The sequence below is a fragment of the Ictidomys tridecemlineatus genome, chromosome 14 (assembly GCF_052094955.1).
Source record: "Ictidomys tridecemlineatus isolate mIctTri1 chromosome 14, mIctTri1.hap1, whole genome shotgun sequence".
In the NCBI taxonomy this organism is placed as follows: domain Eukaryota; kingdom Metazoa; phylum Chordata; class Mammalia; order Rodentia; family Sciuridae; genus Ictidomys; species Ictidomys tridecemlineatus.
Genome location: NC_135490.1, coordinates 34,724,884 through 34,747,913, shown reverse-complemented (window position 1 = coordinate 34,747,913; position 23,030 = coordinate 34,724,884). Strand labels below are relative to the sequence as shown.

Genomic DNA, 23,030 nt, shown 5'->3' with positions numbered 1-23,030 from the left:
AGACTAATTTGGCTTATTAGTTTGAATAAAAATGTTGTAGATTGTTAGAAGTCTTCAAATTTATTCATTAGTTTGGGGGCAAGTATATGCCAATTCTACTATTTCCTTTGAGCTAGTAGCTGAAGATTATTATCTATCTCCATATGCAATTTATTTTTTATTAGTTTCTCTTTTAGTTGTACATACTTTTAGGGTTCATTTTGAAACAATTATATGAGTGTGGAATATCAGTATGCAATTTAAAAGAGACTCTACTTCCTGAATTTGTTAACAAGTAAAAGCTGTCCTCCTACTGTCTTTACTCACAATGTGAATTTTTTTCTTATTTTTCTGTTGAATTACAATGTATTCTTCTTTATGGATGGTAATTTGGGGTTTCTTTCTCCTTTTAATTGACTTCAAAGTATAAACTTTTCAATTGCCAAAGAATTGTTTCCAAAATACTGTTAAATACTTGCCAACATTTTCAAAAATTATTGTTACATAATTTATTGTTTTGCTTGAGATCAAGGCTAGGATGTAGAAAAGTAAACCATCTAGAGTTAGCAAAATAAAACAGCATATCAGCCATTATGAAATCGTGAAGTATATGCAATGCAAGATCATTTTAAAGTCATGTCCCCAGAAACTTAAACTACTCCTGAAAAAAGAGACTTAGGAGAATTTTAAATAAGTAAGTGATAGAATGTGTTCTTAAGAAACACCTTCTTTTAAAGGTCTAAAGGTAGGCATTTTACTCATTGTAATCCCCTTTAAAATATTGGGTTTCAGTTGTGGGAAATTACTCTCAATTCCAGTTTTGTTTGATTGTGAGGTTTTCCAGAATCTTCCTGAGTATATTTATTTTACCACTTAGGACTTAGCATTTAAAGATCAACATTCTTACTTCAGTAGTTCTTACTGATAAAGAGAAAAGATAAGAATCTCTATTCAAATATTTGCCTTATCCACCATCAGTGAATTTAACAAAACTGCCAGATAAATCTCAAGCAATTGTACTTTTAAATAAAATTGTATAAGGAAGAAAATCATGTCCCTATATAGGTCTATTTAAAATTAAAGAACTTCCATGTCCCCTAATTAATGAAAACAATATAATATTTTAGATTATAATGTTTTAATCTTTGTGAATATAATTTAAATTGGTATTTTCCATTTTTTCTATAATACCAGGTTTTAAATAGAGGAGTACACAAATTTCATTAATAACTAATTAGTTTATTCTCATTGCTGGGAACAAATACATTGAAAGTTTATGTCCATAATTTGAAAGAAATACTTACTGGTTTCATTTCAACTGGGGATCCATGCTATGATATTACTGGCTTAATGGAGGGAAATTCCCAATAGCATTGCACTGAGTTATTTTCAGGAAGAGAAATGTTAGATATTTTCAAATGATGAGACTCAAAGTAATGTCACATCTTTTATTTTCTAACTGATATTTGCAAATAGGAGCTCATTAATGATTTTCAAATCACCCTTTGACAATTTTAAATGATGTTTCTTGACATAGTATTTCCATCTTAGGGGAGACTCAAATGTAAGTTGATATTATTTCTGATATTTTTGCTTTTAGTACAATAGAATCCCATTAGAAAGAAAGTAGAATACTAGTATGACTTTTGTATTATGGGTACATTTTTGTGATATAGGTATTCTGAAATACCTAACAACTTTTGATATAACCAAGTCTATGGTACAAATGGCACTTATAATAGTAGTAGCAGATAGCAATAGTAATAGTGGTGTAATGTAGTATAATGATAATAATGATGATAAGGAATTTAAAGATCCTTCTTTCTCACCCAAATAATAATCCTATCCATAAAAGAGAGTCAGAAGTAGTTATCTTGAATTATTGTGAGTTTCAAAGACTTTCAAAATCTAATTATTAAAAACTTTTGTTATATATACTAAAGACCATAAAATAGAACTCTAAACAATAAATGAACTTCTATAGACCCTCAAATAAGACTTAATTTATATGTTGTTGAAAATTCAGCATCTGTGGGTTGGGGGTATAGCTCAGTAGTAGAGCACTTAAAATTCAACACCTACAGGACTTAACAGGAATGGATTTCCACACAGTTCACATGTACAGGCTCACTTTGTATCAAGTGCTAAGCAGCTTAGAGTACCCTGTAGTAACATGCTCAGATGAGTTTTATGAGACTTTGTGCCATTTTTGGTACTCCTTGCTGAAACAACATCATATTTCTTTTTTTTAAAAAAAAGAAAAACTAAATAAATTCATCTAATGTCCCATTCCTATTATAAGCCACAGAAATCAAAAGTTAGGTGGGAATTTGATGTGTACTTACACATACTAAGGCCTAAGGTCCTAGAGTCCTCGCTGTATGTGTGAAGTATTGTCCTAAACAATCGACTAGAAAGTGCATCTCCAGAATCTTTCTTGACAATTTTTTGTTTCCAAACAAGTCATCTACTTGGAAAGTACTAAAACATCAGAATATACGTACAGCACGTTTTCTTGTCCATCACAGATAGATCAATGTATGAGACATTGCTAAGCAAGAACTTCTAAACTACTTTTCATGAACTTGCACAAAAATTCAAATTTACCATTTTGTTTAAATATCCAAACTACATCAGTAATATTAAGATATATATACATTAAGATTAAGCTTCATAAATTATACTCCCTTGGGCTTATATAAAATGTCAAGCCTCGGAGGCAGAATAGGAGACAAGCAGAAGTTTATTCCATTAGCATCTTCTTCTTTTCTGTATAAACAGTTACTTTGGATATTTTTTTTTTAATTTGAAGCAGTAGTTATATGAATTCAATTTATTCTGGTTATGGGTTTCTGTTCTTGAAACGTATTTTTGGAACTTATTCATTTAGAAATATGTTCATGTATAATGGTCCATAATACTTCATGTGATGTATCATAATGACCTTGAAAACATGAGTAAGGAAGTCTTGAGAGTTCAAAAGATTGGGCAATGCCTAAGGAAGCAAGAACAGTAGATAAACTTAAGGAATAAAACACACATAAAAAAACCCTTAGCTGTTGGTTCTCATTTTACATTAACATTTTCCACAATAACTTTGAATCACAGTTTAAAAGACTGCATATCATCTAAATGAAGTACACTATTAAATTAAATCTCTTAAAGGTTTTGATGTCAGTCCTCATACTCTATGACCACTTTATCTTCTCATGTAACACAATCTTTTCCAAAACGAGTAGTGTTTTATTGTTCAAGTTGCTTTCTTAAATTAGCATAAATGGATTGTATGTATTTAAATTTCAACACAATTTCTTCCAATCTAGGTATATTCCAAATATCTTAAAATCCATGTCCATGTTAAACATAGACTAATTTTTATATTCATTACCATACCTTTCCTGCCTTTCTCTGTCTCTATGTTCTTACTCATTATTATTATTATTTTATTTGCCTATTTTTTTAACTTCATAATCCCTGCTCATTTCTAAGTTGGCTTCCAGCGAACCAGCCCTTCCTCCCATGCACAAAGCTTCACCTGGCTTAGACAAAGGAGCCTTCCAGAGAAATGGCCAGAAGTGGTTGTCCCCGACAGAGGGGTATCCACCAGCAAACTCTTTGTCCCCAACACCATCTTCTTTTCTGGACAACTTCTTGGATGAATTAGAAAAGTTTAGCGCTCTAACCTTACCAGGCGACCAAGCCAAACCAAATGGCCTGGAGGAGATCATCCTTGAAATTAAGGAGGAGCCTCCTGTTCTCCTTCCATTGCCTTCAGCATCCCTAGCTGCTGACTCACGTCACTCTCTGTCACCTTCCCCCCACGTGAGCGTGACCCCAGTTGCAGCCCAGCCTTACAATACAAAGCCACTTCAGGATCCCATAAAGACCACCCGAAACAAGTTTGCAGATGGGAAGAAAATGAAGAGAGGCTTTTCAGACCCTGAAAGGGTTCTTGAAGTACTGGGTGATAAATTTGTGTCCTCTGCCTGTACCAATGTGGGTTCCTTGCCTGAAACCCTCCCTGTCATTGGAGAGGAAGATGAGGAAATCTGTGAGGGGGTTGTGTCAGGCATCCAGAGGTGGCCAGCAGAATCTCAAGAACACGGTGTCTTGTGGTGTGGCCATGATGGCACAGAGGTGACACCAGAGCTGCACATTGAAGAGGAGGAAGAAAAGGAGAAACATGGCTGCCTAAAATATCCAGTAGGCATCCCAACAGATCCTAGGATCTCTAAGGAAGACAGCAAAGCAGCAAAATCCAGTCATGAGGTATTTAACTTTGCCTAACAACCCAACAACTAACCAGGCTTACTGCACTAAGCTAGGATAGTTAATCACATTAGTAAATATCTACTGATACTGCCTTAACAGGTTTCATTACAAAAAGAACAAGCACTGTGTGAGTCAGGGTGGAAGAATGAATGAAAACACTCCATATTTTAATAAAATGGTGCAAATATATAATTCCAGCACCAGATTATTTCTTTATGAGTACAAATTCACATTTTAAAAGTCTTTGTAATATGTAGCCTTTTATAGTTTTCCAGTTTTAATAACAATAGCTAATGTTGAAGCTCTTACTGTCGGGCAGTTTTCTAAACACTCTACATCTTTAATTTTTGAAACCCAATGAGATGGGAAATATTATTATCTGCACTATATAGATGAGGAAGCTGATGCAAAGACAGATCAGTCCAATTCCAAGACAAAAGAACAGTAGACTACACCTCTCATGTGATGGCACTTTGCAAAAAAGTAAAATAACATAAAATATAACTTTATATTTTATAATAATATAAAATAAATAAAAAGACAAATAGTCCTTCCATCATTTTTTGATTTTTCTGGAGAGGTCATTGTCTTCAAGTTGGTAACTACTTAAGAATTATGTTCCACAACTTCTTCATACAAACAAAGGACATCAAACAACAGCGTTAATCACAAAGAGAGAAAATTCCCTAAAACGTTCATGCGTACACTTTTCTCTCTTTTTTTAAAAAAATAAATTGATTTCTCAAATGTGCATTCTGCAAGTAAAAAATAAAATATAATTACTTGCAAGTACTGAAACTATAAAATAAAAAGAAAGGTTCATAATATGCTTCTATGCCAGTTACTTTTTTTCCCATGATTCCTCTATTTCCAAAATAAAAACCCTGCCATGCTTCCTTTGCATAAAACAGACACACTACTTCATCAATCACAGAGAGAATTCACTAAGTTAAACATGTTTCTAAAGGAGTTCTTTAATAACTAATTTTCCCTTCAATATAATCAGTATTAAGATGTTTTTAGGTAAGTGGCTCAATTCACAGGAAGTGGCTCAATTCACAGGCTATCTGCCTGTTGCAAACAGTACACCAGGCTTGGCATATGCCTTATGGGGGGAGCCCAGTAGCCAGTTCACATCACACAGAGAGATCATCACTTCTCTTGTTTCTAAAGTGATACTTAGAGTTTGTGACCTACTCTCCAAGCAAGTTACAAAGGGTCATTACAGGGTTGTAGATAGTTTTTGTCTTCACATGTAGTAGAAGCTTTCAAATAAACATGAAATGGTAGAATACATACGTTATCTCCTCACCCCCAATTTAAACCAATTATACCCATTGGGACTTCTGAATCAAATTCAAAAGAAAAAGCACAAAGCAAGAATGTATCATAAATATCACTTCCCAGGATAACTTCAAAATTAATTTCAGTTTGGAGAATATTCTCTAAAGACTTTGCAGCCTCATTCTGGATATGTGAATAATCACGTCTTGTTTTTCCTCAATCTTTAAGCCACCTTCATTTTCTTCGGGAGATGGAGCGTCTACACCTTTTCCCAGCCATCTGCCTTCCTCCCCTTCATTCCATTCTCCCTTGGCCTCTGTTTCTGACCTGGTCTCTACACTTTCTCAGCCTACCCAGCCCTACTCTCCTCTCCTCCCTAAATATTCTTATCAACAGGAAATAAGTTCACCAAAATTAAAGGTAACTGCATCTTGAGTCTTGAGTGTGGCTTACTGCATGTTTTTAAATCAACTCAAGTAGATGTATGCATTTAGAATCTGTGGCATCTTACAAGCTCTAAAAAGTTATATGAGTACCGATTGCTAACTTTTAACATGATAGCATGGCCTCTGTTCAAAAATTTAGAAGTTATATCTTCATAGTAACTAGACCCAGGTTGAAGAGAAGAACAAACTAAAATTTATATTATCATAAAAAACAATCATTAGATTTTTGTATTGGGAGTCAGCTTGAGAACCATCCCATTCAAAGGTGTAAGCTTTGTGCCTGTTATTCTCTCCCACTTCCTAGTAAATTCATTACCTCCCATCATTTCCCTCCCACCCATCAGCAGGAACAGCAGAGCCTAAGAGCAGAATGGTCTTTGTCATCGACTGTCTTGAGCCAAGACCTTTCACAAAGGTGGAGTAAATGGGGATGTAGGTAGGATGATTCTACTGTTGCAATTGACAAAGCATCCATCTCTGACACTTGCAGGCTGGCAACTCTGTTGGTATTGAACTCTTCCTTAAGATCATATTTTTAAAATTTTTTAACAAAATTAATGACTGGCCTTGGAAAGAGATAATGATCATCACAACACGAAATCAGTCCGTCACAGAAAAGATTTGCTTCTAGGCTCAGAAAGATCCTGAAATATTTCCCTTTTGGCAAAGATGACAGATTTCAAATGAGAACTCATCCTCATATTTAGTCTTTTGAACATGAAATGGGGGTCTCTGCAGATGAAAGTTAAAACTTTGGTAGAGCCAAGTTTTTATGTTAGGGAACTCCAACACCTGAACAGTGCCATTTATACAGTCTTCAACATCTGTGTTATCACATCCCTCCACCAGAACAGTCCATCTCTGTGAATTCATTTAGGTGTGGAAGGAACTTTTGAAAACTGAAATACTTAAAAGACTATTTGCTGTTTGTTCTTAGAGATTTTACCGTTACTGGCAGAAAATAATTAGAAAAAAATTTAAGCACTATAATGCCACTTTATAAAATGTCTAAGGCTAAGAATTGTCTCCCTTGCTTTCTGTGGTTTTATTTTTAAAGCTAATGTATTTATTACTTGCCTTTTAGTACTAATTCATCAGGCCTTTAAGCTTTATCAGTGAGTGAAAAAGGAACCTTAGAATCTGAGTTCTCCAACTTAGAGACCAGACAGAGGACTTGACCTTGTAGCATCAAGGACAAAACTAAAATTTAGAAAGTTTTATTCTCCTGCAAGAACCTAGTTCATCTCATAAATTCTTCAGGTCTCAGATGCTTATAGAATGATATGAGAGAACAGAGATATCAAAAGAATACTTTAATAACTACATAAAATAACTAACTCCAGAGAAAATGTAAATGTTTTTCTATAAGATTTTATCTTACATTGGGGAGCAAATCTTGATATTTAATCTCCCATTGAGTTTTTTTTAAAACCTTATAAATCTATTTTCCTACTCATAGAAAGAATATAAGTTGGCTGGAGTTATTCATGCTGAGTAAATATAAATACAAATTGAATCAACTCTGAATTTTTACACTTATTGCAAAGAAAGAAACCTAGCACTGAAATCAAAGAGAAAATACCACTTTAATAATCTTAATAAGTACAGCAGAGAATGCATGAAATAATTGCAATAACAATTTTATCAACCCTTATCAGCCATTATTCAGCCTAGGTTAATTCAATGTCATTTTATTCTTTAAAATTATATTCTCAGACCATGAAAAATCTGTCATGTGCAATCCATAAAAGTAAAATTGACTACCACTTTATGGATTATAGAATGTTGAAAGATAAACAAATTGTAAATTTGATGTATAAATAATCCAAATCCAAGATTTTTTCCCTAGTTTTTTCAGTATGTTTTCAAATTAATTAGTTTTTATAATAAAAATTACTGTAAAATCAATCCTCTCTGAGATGTACTTTTCATTACATCCTAGAGAATATTTTGTAGAAGAGACTTATAGAATGTGAATTCAAATTGCAATGAAAGCACTTAATGAAGATAGAGAACAGTTTTTTCTTGGATTTCTTCCAAGAAACTCATTTCTTATGGTCCCACAGGGACGTCATCATCCTAAAGCAACCCCATCCAATCTGAGCCCCTTGAGCAGTTTCCAACACAGAATTTGGCTCCAATTCTATGTTCAACTGATCTTTTTAGCTGTTACTGTCCACATCGTTTTTCCCCCCTCTGTCAGCATTGATATTATAGAACCACTGTATTCATCAAAATCAAAATTCCTGCAGTCCCAGAAAACTCAAAATAGTTTTAGCTTCAACCTGGCAAAAATACATTTCTGACATAAACGTAGAATGTTCCAGATTGGAATGGTGGCTTCATAGTCACCAGTAAATCCAGGAAATACCCAGAAATTACCTGTATTGCATCTTTCAGAACTTACCATACAAATACATCTGAGTACAAAGAAGGTTAGGAAATGTAATCTTTACTCAGAATGGCCATGAACTTGTCCAACATCCTGGGTCCCATTACTGAAGGCGAAGAAGAAAACGGATATCAGAGAACATCAGACACTCCCGCTACCACCCTTAAGCAAACCTGCCAAGCTCATTTCATCCCAAGAAACTATTGATTTGAGGACAATTATAAATAGTTATTGTTAAGTTTCCCCTAAATGAGAAAACCACACGTTTTATTTAAACGTCTTTTAGTTCTACTAAAGGTCTTTTAAGCTAAATCAAATGCCAGACCCTATATTACTAGATCCTGCCCCCTCGTAAAATCTACTCCCACACATGGTTGGCTTATTTACTGTCACAGTGAAGATCTTACTTTGAAAAAAAAAAATGCTGAAACAATCAAGCTTTAGTTAGGGCAATATTTAGTATTTAATTATATTTCACCATTAAAAAACATCTCTTCTTATACATGCTATTAGAAAATTTTTCCTCCTGACAGTTTCCAAGAAATTTGATGAGTTTCCGTCTCACTTTGTATCTGTTCAATAAGCACAAAGAAAACAGGTCAGATTTGAGGGTATTTTTAACCCAGTAGTTAAGTACTCTGTTAAAAAAGTTAGGCCAAGGCAGGAAGCTCATGAGTTCAAAGTCATCCTCAGCAATAGTGAGGCTCTGAGCGACTCAGTGAGACCCCGTCTCTAATTAAATACAAAAAGGGCGGGGATGTGCCTCAGTGGTTGAGTGCCCCTGAGTTCAATCCCCAGGACAAAAAAAAAAAAAAAAAAGATAATTTTTACTTTGTATTCATAGCCATGTACTTTGCTTTCAAATTCCTTCCCCATGCCAGCTTCTCTCTCTAATTCTTTTTCTGCTGTGCCTATGAGCCCCATATCAATGCAGCCTCTGATCCTGAGTGTAGACACTGTGTGGAGCCCTCAGAACAGCTGTCTGCAGACTCTTAACCCTTCCTGCTCTGCTGTTATTCGGGAGTTTGGCATGCTGGGTGTGCATGGGAAGACCCAGATAGAAAAACTCCTCCTGAGACTGCATCATGAAGATGAGAACTAACTAACTTCTTATGGCTTTTCCAGGCTGATTTAAAAAGCGAGATATTTGTCCTGGGTAAACCTCCTCGTAGCCCAGTGATGTCTAAGAGATCCTGCAGCTCACCTGGCGGCAGTTCCCACAGGGTAGGGTCAGATGGCACCCACCTTGTGACAGTCATCCGGGCCACTGTCCCTTTCAGTGGGCTGGCTCTTCCACAGTTGTCCTTGCTATGATCTGACAGTGAAGTAGGGCTGAAGAGAGACCCTTGAGAGGAAGTTACCAGCTGATGATGACCAGTGAAATCAGATCAACAGGAAAATCCTGATCTAAGACTTGGGGTCATGGCCTTCCCTGGTGTGTGTGTCAGGTTTCCCAAATCCAAAAAAGACAGGATCAGTTTCCCACAATACAAATAAGGGCAGGAGTGTGTGCGGTTTTCTACATCTGTCTCATGTTTCTGGACTAAATTGCTGCTTTTTAGTCACTGTGTATGGTGCAAAACCCAAAACTGCTGCCAATCATATATTGAACTCACATGCTTTCAGTGATGTCGGCTTCCATGTCAATTTGTTCAGATTTATTTTAATTCATGATCCTTGTGTCAGAATGTGTTGTTTGTGTTGGTGGTGTAGGGGTGAACATAGCTGCCTTCCCAAATGTTTTGTTGCTCCCGTGACAAGTGCTACATTCACTCAATGCTCCTTTTATCTCCAATATTGCTCTTTGGAGTCCATGTACTCCCAATTTTTTGACAGCTTTGATCAAACTTAAAGGTCCAATTACTGTTCCTTTAGCTGCTTAGTTCTATACCATCTGCAGCACTTTAGAGTGAATGGATTCTAAATGGAACTGTCACTTCCGGGGAACGCAGCCAAGAAGTTTGGGAATTCTCATCTGTGCATACGTCAGGATTCCTTTTACCATTGTTAGTTCAACAGGCCCTGGTTGAGTTTCACTAGCCAATTACAAAGTTGTGGCTCTGCATTTCAAGTTCCCAAAGGCTTCATTTCAAGTTTTCCTTTTCCATTTTTAAAATATAGATACTGTTCTGTGTTTATGGCATTTTGTGCTTTTTTTTTTTTTTTGCTTTGCATAGTAAGACCTTGTTTTGTTGCTGAAGCAATCTTCTGTTGCCATAGAGAGAGAGGAATGTCAGTTTGTAGAGATTCTTAAACGCCTTTAAATGGCCTTCCAAGCCAACACGCGCACGCGCGCACACACACATAATCTTTTTCCAAAATTGATAGAGCTCATCCATAAATCCCCATGGGTCAATGAACTGGAATGCTTTGGGTCACGGCAAGTTAGGTTACACATTTGTGTGGACCATAAATATTCTATTTTCTTTCCACTTGTGCAAAGTTGTGTTTACTTTCATAATTTAAGAAAGAAGAAAAATAAGCCTATAAACATAAACTTGGTACTGTTATTAGGAGATTGTCAGCCATTTATGTTGATAAATACTGCTATTAACATTTTCTGGGAAAAACTTGACTTAACTTTAGAACAATTTATCATGCTTTCAAAGATTTTTCAATGTCAATATTTAAAGTAACAATTCATACTATTTTCACAATGATGTCATAAAAGATAGATGAGCTCACAGTTCATGTAGGCCTCTCAGAATGTCACAAATATATATGAATCTTCCAGGAATACCTTTGCAGAAGCATAAATAGATTGGTTTTCAGACAGACTATACCTCACATGAGAAGGGAAAGTATATCTTCTTCTGATGCCAGAGTATCTAGGATAGGTCAAACCAGTTTCTTTATGAGCAGTGGTTTGTGGTTGATCCTGGCTTTGAAAGTTAGCATGTGTTAAAAACCTGTCTTTCATCTTTGACAGCATTAAAAAATAAATAAATAACTACTCATCAACCAAAATAAATAAATAACTACACTAAAAGAAAAAAGAGATTGTTACATTGCTAAGGGGGAAATTAAATACTTATGGTACCATAAAAATAGCACGGTGCTGCACTGAATTTTATAAATTTTATTCTACTTTTAAGATTCATCAAGGAAATATAGGCATGATACAATTCAATTCTTGCTCACATTTTCCAGAGCAGTGATTGTAATGTGTTAACTTGAAAACCGTCTTCTGGAGCTCACAGTTCGTGTAAGCCTCTCAGAATGTCACAAATATATATTCTTCTATATTTATCTCAGCCCTGTTAAGAAGTTATGAGTAATAGAAATGCCTGGGCAGATAGTTAAAATAGAAATGAACACAGACCAAAAACATCGGTGGCTGACAAGTGATTCCTGCTCAAGAATGTAAAATGTGGGAAGGGAAAAACATGGTTAGGAAAACAGGTGATTGCTCATTCCACATCATTCTGTGGTCTTTAAAATATCCTTTCAAAATTAATCCAGGCTGAAGGAATTTGGTGAGAGCTGGCCGAAGGCAAAAACAACTTGTAGTGTGTTGCTGTCCCTACTCACCATTAGGTGGCAATCAAGGGCAGATATGGCACCAATTCTAGGGTACATGCACACTGAGCAGAAGATGGTCTCCTGAGATAATTTGCTTGAATATCTTTACAAAGCATAAACACCTATCTTAGAGACAAAATTAAGATGTTGATTAACCAAGTTGAGCCACCTAGCCTATCTTAGTAATATTTCATACAATAAAGAGGGTTAGTAAAATTTATCATCCCACTTTGTTTTCTAATCTATTTGTCACATTAGGAAATTATCCAATAGCTTTGGGTTTTGGTTTATTTGTCTGAAAACAAAGCTGAATTATTACCATTATTGTTTTTATGTGACCAAGACAAGTGAGAATTAACCAGTAAATGTCACTTGTCAGGGCTCTCTGACAATTAAATGCCTAAGATTGATGAGAGGCCCCTTTACACAGCCGAGGAAATGTGGTTGTCTTTATGAGTTCCCCAAGCGGAGAAAGATTAATCTTCATCTCATCCAACTCCTTGACTTTAGAGATAAGAAAGCTGAAATGAATAAGTAGTCAATGCCCCAAACAGACACAAATGTGCCCTCATAAATAACTGCTCATAAACAACCACTAACACTTTTTATGCCACTACTTATTGGTCAAATACCTTTGAAATAAATTAATTCACAGGCTGGGGATGCAGTTCAATGACAGACCACTTGGCTGGCATGCCCAAGGCCCTGAATTTGATCCCCAGCAATACACACCCACAAATTAACTAATTCAAAAAACGATAATTAGTTACCTTTCCTCCAAATTGGGTCCTAGTTATCCATTAACATGGAGTGAGTCTTATTAAAGGAAGTTTTGCAAAGTTTTATGAGAGATTCACAATTTCTCTGTTAATTAAGGCTGTGAGAAATTCTAGCCTGTGTGTATAAACAGTATAGAAAGGGCGGCAGGCAGAGACAAGTTTTGAAGGATGTGAAGGAAAGGAAAAGACCTATTGGGAAACAGGGTCAAGAGCAAGGACATTACTGACAGACACAGCCAGAAACACAAGCTCTTGACATGCTGAGGCCTGCAGAACTAAGGGACCCACACACAGCAACAGCCCAATTCTTCCAATCCAATCGTCAAAAGAATAGTTCACGTAAATGATTGAAGAAGCAGGTTGAATTAAAGAAAGTGAACTGGTAGAATTATAGTGATGGAGATATACCAACTTTGAAAGTAGAGTTTTTATTTTAATATATAACTTCATTTTTAAAGTGTTATTCCCATTTTAATGATATTAAGTCAACCACTTTCACCAAACACTGAATGCCTTTTATAAATTATAACATTTACTCAATTTAAACATATTAGGATGATATAACTATGTGGAAATAGGCAGGCCATCATTAGAGCATAATGAAACATTTTACAAAACGTTTTCTCTTAAGAACAAATAATATTTTTATCTATAACTTTTCTTTGTCTTACACTACGTATGGTGCTATGAAAATTTTTTGAAAGAATAGTAGCTATCATGGTTGTTATTTGAAAGACAGCAAATTAGACTCCGTTAAAGACTCTTTTATATACACAATACTTTTGAGTGATAAATGTGACATTTTCAAAATCATGTAGCATTAATACATAGTAATAAATAGTAATTTGACTGGAAATTTTACTCCTGTGAATTAGTTTAAAAGAAGAAAATAGCTTTTGAATATAATGTTAATAACATTGTTATTTATAATAGCAAAAATAAAAAAAGATTAGGCCAATAAACTTCAAAAATAAATGGTTAAAAATATAGTATATGGATACATATGTGAGGGAACATTATTCTGCAGTCATTTAAAAGAAAAAGAAAACAGAAAAGAAGACTTGGAAGTTATTACATAGTATTAGTGACAATATATACAGCTTTTACTTCAGCATGCAAGATATTTTACATATATAAAGTTTTGTTGAATTAAAAAAGAACTTGAAGAAATGTAACATAGGTTTACGGATGACTTACAGTTGCCTCTTTATACATTTAAAGTGATTTAATATTTTAAATCATCAAAAATGGCTGGAAATGGTTTAATCTTAATCATTCTTAAAATAATGTTTTATCATTTTAATAATAGATACACTGTTAACAATTTTCTATTGGTTGATGTGAATAAACTCTTTTAAGGCCTTAAGCCATCCACGTGTATGTAATCTTACCCAAACTTTAATTTTAAGTTATTATGTGCATGGACTATTGAGTGAAATACTATTGGTAATAGCTTCAAGTGAATGGATTCAGAAATTGACATTTTAGTAGTGTATCCCAGATAGCATGGATGGGAAGCAGTTGGATAAAGAATTTAGGAAGGGGACTGATCATTGAGTTCAGAGAATCCCAGATTTCCCCATCCAAGCCTGGGCCAGTGGTATTTCCATAGACAATCTGCAGGAAAAACTTTTAAGCCTCTCAATAATCTATTCATAATTATGGGAACCTGAGAACTGGTCCTGATGTCTAAGGACATGGATCTAACAATTAATTTCGTAATCAATAAAGAGTCACTGCCATGGAAACTCTGATTTTGTTATTTCACCATGTAACTGTCCTTTAAAAGAAAATACTTTTGAAACATATTATGAATGAGTTGCATGCATTTCTCTCCCTAAAAGGTAACAGTTAGGTAGTCAATTACACAAATTTGACATATTCAACAAATGTATTAATTTTCGTTCATTGAAGTATTTATGTGGCTATATAGGATGCTAAGGCTTGTCATTTCCAATATTATAAGTATCTATTACAGATACTGGTCTTGATGCTTAGTTTAAAAAGCAAGGAAACTCTTTTGAGAGTTCAGTGCACTGGGAATTTCTACCAATATTTCTCTTCCAAGGTAAAAATGTTACATGTTACCTGGATATTGTTTGTTGCATTCTATTAAAAGTTCTCTGTTTCTCATTTTAAAAATGCATGTGTCTTCTCCACATTGAGAGCAGAGAATGTTACTTCAAATGTAGCATGGGATGTCACCTGTACTGTATGTGAAAATGTTGTCTGTGAAGGAAAAGTTTACAGAATGAATGTGGATATTCTGCTGTTAAGCTAACTGTGGCTTACTTTCTGCTTGTTTGAGAAAACGCTGGAGAATAAGGTTGAGTGAAGGTGTCCATACTGCCTATTCTAGTGGTTTGGTGTCCACGTTCTTGCCATATTCCTGACCTTTGAAAAATCAATGGGACTAAACCCTGAATTCTTAAAGCTTGAGAAGACAAGATTGTGGATGTGTTCAAAACATTTGAACCATGGTTATTTTCATTTAATTTAAAGCACCCTTCAAAATATTTTAATTATAAATCCTGCAGAAACCCTTTATTTGGTGGTTGTTTTTCTTCCTCTTGGTTTTTTACAACAGGAAATATTAAATGTCAAGAAAAGTACCATGCCATTACCCAAATTATCTTTTAATTATTACCAGTTTAAACATTGATTACATTGAAAATCATTTCATTTCAGCCACAGCGTCCTGTGTTTACTCATGAAAACATTCAAGGTGGGGGGGAACCGTAAGTATTCTTCTTATCTTCTAAATTCAAGACTAACCTTGACCCACAATATAGATTATTGATGTACCAAAACAGAGAATAGCACAACTTTGCAAGTGAAAGAGATCAAAGTAACTTCCATGAGATCTTTTAACTTAGGGGTAATTGCAGTGGTCTCCATCTTTTATGACAGAGATCAAAAGCAATGCTTAAAAGAAAACAGAGAAGGTTTTCATTTATGCACTAAGAAAACCTTCCAATGTTGTGGTGATTCCCAAGATTTATAAACTTGTCTCTTCCTCTGCCTGCTGGTTATGTAACTAGTCACTACAGTTTTAAAGACACATGCAAAATGTCCTAATATTGTTTTTCCACCTGCTTGATTGAAAGTAGACTTAAAGTCTACCTTAATACCATCATTCCAAAGTTACATGCTTAGAAGCGTCTTTTGAAAACGGCAGTATTAAAACAAAACACTCACTGTCATTCAGCTAGAAGGTATTACTTCCCCAGCACCAGGAATATGCCTTTCAAATTCCCTCTCTTTGATACAGAAGCTAGTTCATCCTGAAGGTATTACACATTGCCTTTAAGAATCTCTCTTGGGTAGCTTTTTCTTCCCCATTTCACCCATGAGACAGGTCGTCCACTCTAACTGCTGTGCGGCCTGAGTCTTGAGCATCACCAAGCCCTTGCTCCTTGTAGATCCTAGACCTGAAACTTACTAAAAGCATCCTCTTTAGAGCCCAGCTCCCACAGAGACTGGCTCTCACAGAGTACAGACAGAAAGGTGTTTTAGTTGAAGGAAATTCCACACCACAAATAATCATTTGAATTTAACTGGGAAACTTCAAATATAATTTGTGATTCTGAAGTTTCTGTTCCTTCTCTTATTGATGCAAACAATGATAAGATCCCATCACAAAAATAAATAAATAAATAAAATTTAAAAATATAGACTCCAGGGATGTCTAGGTTTATAGCATTACCAACATGTTCTTTTAAACAGCTTTTAAGGAGTTGATGAATGACTAAGTGTCTTCTGTTACACTGTTTTATGTCATAGACAACTGTGGTTGTTTGGCTATTAAGAAACCAGAGACCCCACATGTGGGAGAAGACACATTTTCCAAGTCCTGCTTTGGACCATGTATAAAACATTCTTTATTAAATTTCTATTTTGATTACAGATTCATTGGGGGTATTGCTTCATGTCCTTCATTTAAAAATTAGGTTTTGGAGCAAAAGTGGGAATATAATGTTATATCACTACAATTCAGTTTTGGTGCAATATGTTATAGAAAATTGTGCAGAGAGTTTCTAGTTTGGCTCAGCATTTCCTATATAAAGACAAATTTATTTCTGAGGCATCCTGACCCCACCACCATCATTCATTTCACCAACACATCTTTCAAAACAGCATTTTTAATCATAATTACTGCATTTCCTGTCGTGCAATACTGATTTTTGAAAGCCAGCAGAGGTAGGAGGATTTCCGGAAGGTTTGTTTATGTTTCCATAAAATTTCTTTTTTTTTTTTTTTGTGGTCTAATTAAACCAGAATGGTAAGTAAATTTTGACAAGCATGCTGGCTTTTATCATACAAAAAATGAAGTAGGACTTCTTGCCAATTTTGGTCTGTTAGCTTTGGGGACCTTGAGATTCTTCAAGCAGCTGGGGTTTGTGGCCTTAAATAGGCCTGTCTCCGTAAGTGGTTGGAGATGTGCCTGGGTAAAGGCTAAAGAGGCCTGAGAAGCTCAGTCACAGAATCAGTTTTACCAAACTGAGGGATGCAGTATATACCTATTAAAATAGCAGCCTGGAAATGACTGTTTCCCTCCGATGTGAAACTGGAAAAGACACCATGTTGAAAGCAGTATCCCCCATGAATATACAAAAGATAGCATTCCTTCACCTTGCCAGCCTCAAAACCAAGTCAATACATACAACAAAATAATTTGACTACTCCTTTCAAGGCTAGCCTTACCCAAACATCCAAATGATTTGTTTCCGTTAACACCTGGCAGTTTTTATCACCCCTGCTCTGGGAACCTGCCTACCTTTCTTTACTTGGCCCACCATCAGAATCCTCCCACAACAAAAGACCCAGAAGACTATTCTCAAAAGAACATAAGTGGGTGAAATAAGTTTGCTAGAAGGATAAGGTATCAATAAGGAAAGAAATCTCTGTTATTGGAATTTCAGGCTTTGGTATAGGACAGGGCTTTTTAAGAGAGGCTGTTAGACACTGTATCTTAGTGGCTCTTTCCTAGAGTTCCCTGAAGCCAACTTTATCCATATCCATCCAGCTGAAAAAGCTCATGAACAGAGAGAGAAACTAGTGGATCAGTGTTCCTTACTTATGACTCCATATTTGAGTTCAAGCAATAGAATTGTTTATTCTACCAAAATATGATTTTCTGACCGAATAAAGCAATTAGAAATAAATCATTAATGTTCCTGATCAGAACTCATTCTTACCAATTTTTTCAAAGTGCTTTAAAGAACTCCAAAATACCCTAGAATGTTGTTTTTATTTTCTTACAAAAAATAGTAGAATTATATAATGGTTACAAAGAGCAACAGAATCAAATTCACCAATTTTTTAAAAAATTCCCCTCATAGTGCTGGTAATACTTAGTAATATTAAGAATAAGTTTTTATGTTTACTGCCAAACAAATTATTCCTGACCTTCTCAACTATTATAATTTTTGTCTTTACTTTTCAAAATGCCAGTCCATTCTAATAGTCATTAAAATATATTCTATTTTGTTACCACAAATTCAGTGTCTGAATTTGTTACTAATCAATGTCACCATAATGTATCTCTTCAAAGAATTCAGGCGGAGAAAAAAATGATAGAATTCTATTAGTAATTTTTTCCAAAGAAATTTTAAATTCAACACAATTTCTCCAGAACCATTTTTTTTTTTTTTGTGATTGTGCTGGGGATTGAACCCAAGGCCTTGTGCATGCAAGGCAAGCAAGCACTCTACCAACTGAGCTATATCCCCAGCCCCAGAGCCATTTAGGTCCATAATCTAATATTTAAGATTGACTCAGTGATAACTGAGCATAGACTACATCCACTCAACTTCATAGGTGATTTGCAAATTCTAAATCCTCAGAAAATGCACTGATTTTAAATTAATCTGCTTTAAGGAGATCTCCTGATGAAAAAAAAACAACAACAAAAAAAACCTTCCCTTTTAAAGTAATTCCCACACAGTGATTTAGAAGATGTGCATCTGAAACATTTTGTGAATCTCAATTAGAATCACTTAAAAATTCAATTTGCAACCATCAGTTATTAATGATTATGACTATTAAAACAATGATTCCAGCCAGGCTCAGTGGCACACACCTGTAATCCCAGCGGTTCAGGAGGCTGAGGCGGGAGGATCACTAGTTCAAAGTCAATCTCAGTAATTTAAGGCTCTAGACAACTCAGTGAGACCCTGTCTCTCAATAAAATACAAAAAAGGGCTGGAGATGTAGCTGAGTAGTTAAGTGCCCCTGGGGTCAATCTCTGATATCAAAAAACAAAACAAAAAAAAACTATGATTCCTTCTTGTTTTTATTATAGCTGAATAATACAAATATCATTTATTTTTGCATTCTGCTTGTTATGTAGTATTTAAATAATCAACTTTAGATAACTTGAACATTAAAATGTAGGTCTGACCTATAAATGTTAACATATTTTCATCCAGTTCATGAATATTATAATCTTCCATGAATGTTCTTCATTGTGAGTTTCGAAATGTTATTTGGGTAGTATCATTCCCATAAAAAGACCTAAATTTTTCTATTTACTTTACATGCTTGCCAAAGATTTACACTACTTAAAATGCTAACAAGAATAGAAATGTTAAAAATAAAATGAATATTGCACTATGTTCGATTGCACAAAGATGTAAAAAAAAAAAAATTAAAACACGCTTGTCCTGTTTAAGGTTTCAGGCTCTGTATAACTATACTCCTAGGAATGAAGATGAGCTGGAACTCAGAGAAAGTGATGTCATTGATGTGATGGAAAAATGTGACGATGGATGGTTTGTAGGTACGTGTCCATTTCTTTTCAGACACATCTGGCTGCAATTTGCTTGCATTTGCTCTCCTGCATGGTTCACTGTGATAGTCAAACCTTCGTTGAATTCATAATGTCTTTGAATCTTTCCTGCATTCATATGCATTCTATAATCCCCATATGCATATACATATGTACAAACCATTGCCTTTTTACTCTTTAGTCTTTACTGCTTCCAGTATGTGTGATTTTCTGCCAGTTTTTATCTCCAAGAAAATGAAAGGACTAAGGCCACATTTACAGCCCCAAGATTCTGATTCTATTTATAATAATTCCCATCCAGAAAAAAAAAATGGCTGGCCTTCATGGGGCAGGGGTTTAGGAGTGTGGAATAATGGTAACCAAATGAAGATGATAAATTCTAAAATTTAATGAGAAATGGAATTTGATAGACCATATTGACACTAATTGTGCTAGAAATCCTAAGTGAGCTTTTGGTGCATCAACTTTCACAAAAAAAATCTCCAAGGAATCATGGTATTTGAAACCAAAGGTAATTATAATGATGCCCAATGACTGAAACTGTTTCCCCACCCCCACATAAACACACAAGTAGTGGCTAATCTTTTCTTTCTTTAGTGACTCTGTAAATTGTTCACATTTTCCATATTTTATTAAGGACTCTGGCAGTGCTTTGAGAATGAGATAATAAAGCTCTACTGGTATTGTCGGAGTCCAGATAATGCCTTAATTTGGCACCTGTGTTGAGGAAGCCTCTTGCCCTGAACCAACACTTGCTCTTGCACTTTTCCAGTTATCCTGTCACATTTATTTCTCATTCCTTGCTCTTGTTTAGCAGCATGGTGACGAGTTCCACCACCCAAGTCCCCCACAGGGTGGTCTTTCCCCTTAGCTGAAGAGGCTGAGCTTTTCTTTCAAGCAAGCCTGGTGTGCCAGAAGCAATCACTGAGGCTTATGAGGCAGTGAAAACATCAGGCAGCACAACTAAAATTGCTTGTTTTTTCTTCTTGTTGTCTTAAAGTGAGTTTTCTGTCATCCTTTCCAAAACCCTTCAGGGCTTTATCTCTTAGTGAAGCCTTGCAGGTTGAAAGCGCTCAAGTCTACAGATATGAACTGATATTTCCTTGTTGTCACACCTTTTTCATTTATTGCTTCTATTTTCAGGAACCTCAAGAAGAACCAAATTCTTTGGTACTTTCCCCGGAAACTATGTCAAGAGGCTGTGAATCACTCTCCCTCCTTATTTATGCCGCATTTCAGCAACACGTCTGCATAAAACTTGCCTGAGACATCCCTGAAGGCCTCTCGTTGTCATGCCTTATAGTTTCCAATACGCCATCACCATCCCCACCTGCCACCATCAAACCACCAGCAGAGTAACTGCCACTGTGAGCCTTGGGGGGAACGTGGCAGACTTACATTCATGTGAAAGTGTATATTCCTGCTTTCTGCCCTAAACTTTGAAATGTCAATGTGTGGGATCAGAAAGAAAATCGTTTTTCTTAGAAAAGGTAAAATATTGAAGCCAAAAAGAAAGTGTATCCAGGATGCTCTCTGGTCTCATGGTTGTACTTGGAAATTTCTGAAAGATGGTCTCCCCTGGGGCAACCAGAAGATTGCTTATTCCTAAATGCTGTGGTTTGTATTTTCACATTCTTAGCTTGGCATTCTATTTTCCTTTCACAAGTTTGCCTAGTGTCCTGGTTTACACTATATGACAACTGTACTTCAGCTATCGTTTGCCTGCACTTATATGTTGTTATATGCACAGTGACTATAAAATCTAAAGCAAGAGTAGGAAAGTTAATTTGGATGGGTGTGATTTTGTTGATTGAATGTAAGTTTTCAAATAGGAGTCTTTTCCTGCAGTTTTTTTTTTTTTTGTACTTTTTAGAAGTGCAAACAGTGAGTGAATAAGAGCCTTTGGTAATTATCATGAGAATACAAGAGGATTAGCTAGGCTAAAAGAAAAAAAAAACATTGTGTTGTAAAGTTGCATTGCTATTTTATATTAAAATGTAATCATCAGCATCATGAACAATGAGCTCTTAGTGTTTTATTTATCTGATAAAATTTAAATGAAAGCAGTGTTAGAGGTACAAAGAACTATTCTAATATAGACACTTGAAAGTATCTGTAAGCAATATTAGTAGGTAAGATTTCACTGTGTGTACACAGGCGCATTTGAGATTGTATGAGAACATATAATCCATATGATATGTTGTACATTTTATGGAAATGTAAAAGAATCCCACATATTATTTTATAGAAATAGAGTACTTCAGAAGCATCACAAGTATTAAGGCTGGTTTTAGCAAGGATTATGATCAATACAATTATTTTTACTATAGTAATTATTTTTCTTCAGTGGAACCCAGAATCCTGGCTATATTTGAGAACAGGAATATGTTGAGCCTGATTTTCCTGGTATGTGTAAAATACTTCCTAGGAATAAATTAGGCACTTTTTAGAGACAATGTTAAATCATTCAGGTAATATTTTTGCCCTAAATTTGCAAAATTACATTGGACCTGAAAGATTTAATAAGGTTAACAGTGCCTGAATTACACATACCCTGAGAACTAGCTTTGTATTTCTTATGACTTTGCATAAGAACTATTCATCTTTGGATCTTGAGCACCTTATAAACAAAACTTTTTATGGCATTTCTTCCGTGGACAATGATTGATCTTTTCACAATACATAGACTCTTGAATTTTGTACATATGTTTGTTCTTTTTTGTACAGACTATTTAGTCATTGAGAAAGCAGGGGGATTTCCTAATCTGATCTTTATCCTGCACTTAAACTTTGCTAAAACACTTTCAGCAGAATACCCTTTACCTATCTCACAGATCACACCCTTTGATAGTGTGATTCTGTAAGGTAGCACTTATGCAAAACTTTATGAGTTTAAAATATCTTAGCAGCCAAATTGAAATGTATATAAATAATGATTACAGAGGAATTTCTTTAGGAAGAAAATAAAGAAGCATTTTTGAGTAGACCACCTTGATTACCATCAAGTTCACAATCAGCTTTATACTTTAAAGGTTTGGGGTTTGAAATTAAGTCAACTGCATGCAGATTTGCTGATAAATGAATAATTCTCTTTGATGCCATTTATGAGAGAAGACTTCAATATCTGTTGCCTGTCATATTTAAAAAAAAGTACTGTTTCTACTCTGTATCTGATTTTAAAAAGAAAAATATTCATACCTGGATTTCAGGTAATTGACTTTGAATTCTTACAAGCAGAGGTCATTGTGTTTTTCTTGAGTAGACATCTAATAAATTTTGCTTGGAAGTATACTTCAGTTTTTCTTTTTGACATTTATACCTACCTAAATTGCGTATTTAATTTCCTGTTGCTAGTTAAAATATAAGAAAATTCATTTACTCTGTGTTCTCTTGACACACAAATGGAGAAAATATGTGTTAGCAACAGCTCAGAGAAGAAGTATTTTTAAACCTACCATTAAAGCTCATTTGCTAAATACCCTTTGGCTAAAATTACTCTTTAGTTTAAATTATACATTTTAAAATATTTCTGCCTCAAAACTCACTGTTTGTCCAAGGACAAGTTA

The 23,030-nt window shown here is 35.0% G+C and overlaps 1 protein-coding gene across 43 annotated transcripts in view; it reads left to right on the top strand.

Moving 5' to 3' along the window:
- Positions 1–22,755, top strand: part of Sorbs2 (sorbin and SH3 domain containing 2) — a 326,988-nt gene extending 304,233 nt beyond the window's left edge. For 20 of the 43 annotated variants that reach the window (XM_040294542.2, XM_078031050.1, XM_040294551.2 and 17 more), the window contains 4 exons: positions 14,653–14,742; positions 15,363–15,412; positions 19,349–19,455; positions 20,608–22,755. In XM_040294542.2, coding sequence (XP_040150476.2) covers positions 14,653–14,742; positions 15,363–15,412; positions 19,349–19,455; positions 20,608–20,669 — 309 coding nt within the window. In that variant the 3' untranslated portion in view covers positions 20,670–22,755. The remainder of the gene's footprint in view (positions 1–14,652; positions 14,743–15,362; positions 15,413–19,348; positions 19,456–20,607) is intronic. The other 23 variants (XM_078031052.1, XM_078031051.1, XM_021729031.3 and 20 more) reach the window with 3 other exon arrangements.
- The last annotated feature ends 275 nt before the right edge of the window (positions 22,756–23,030 follow it).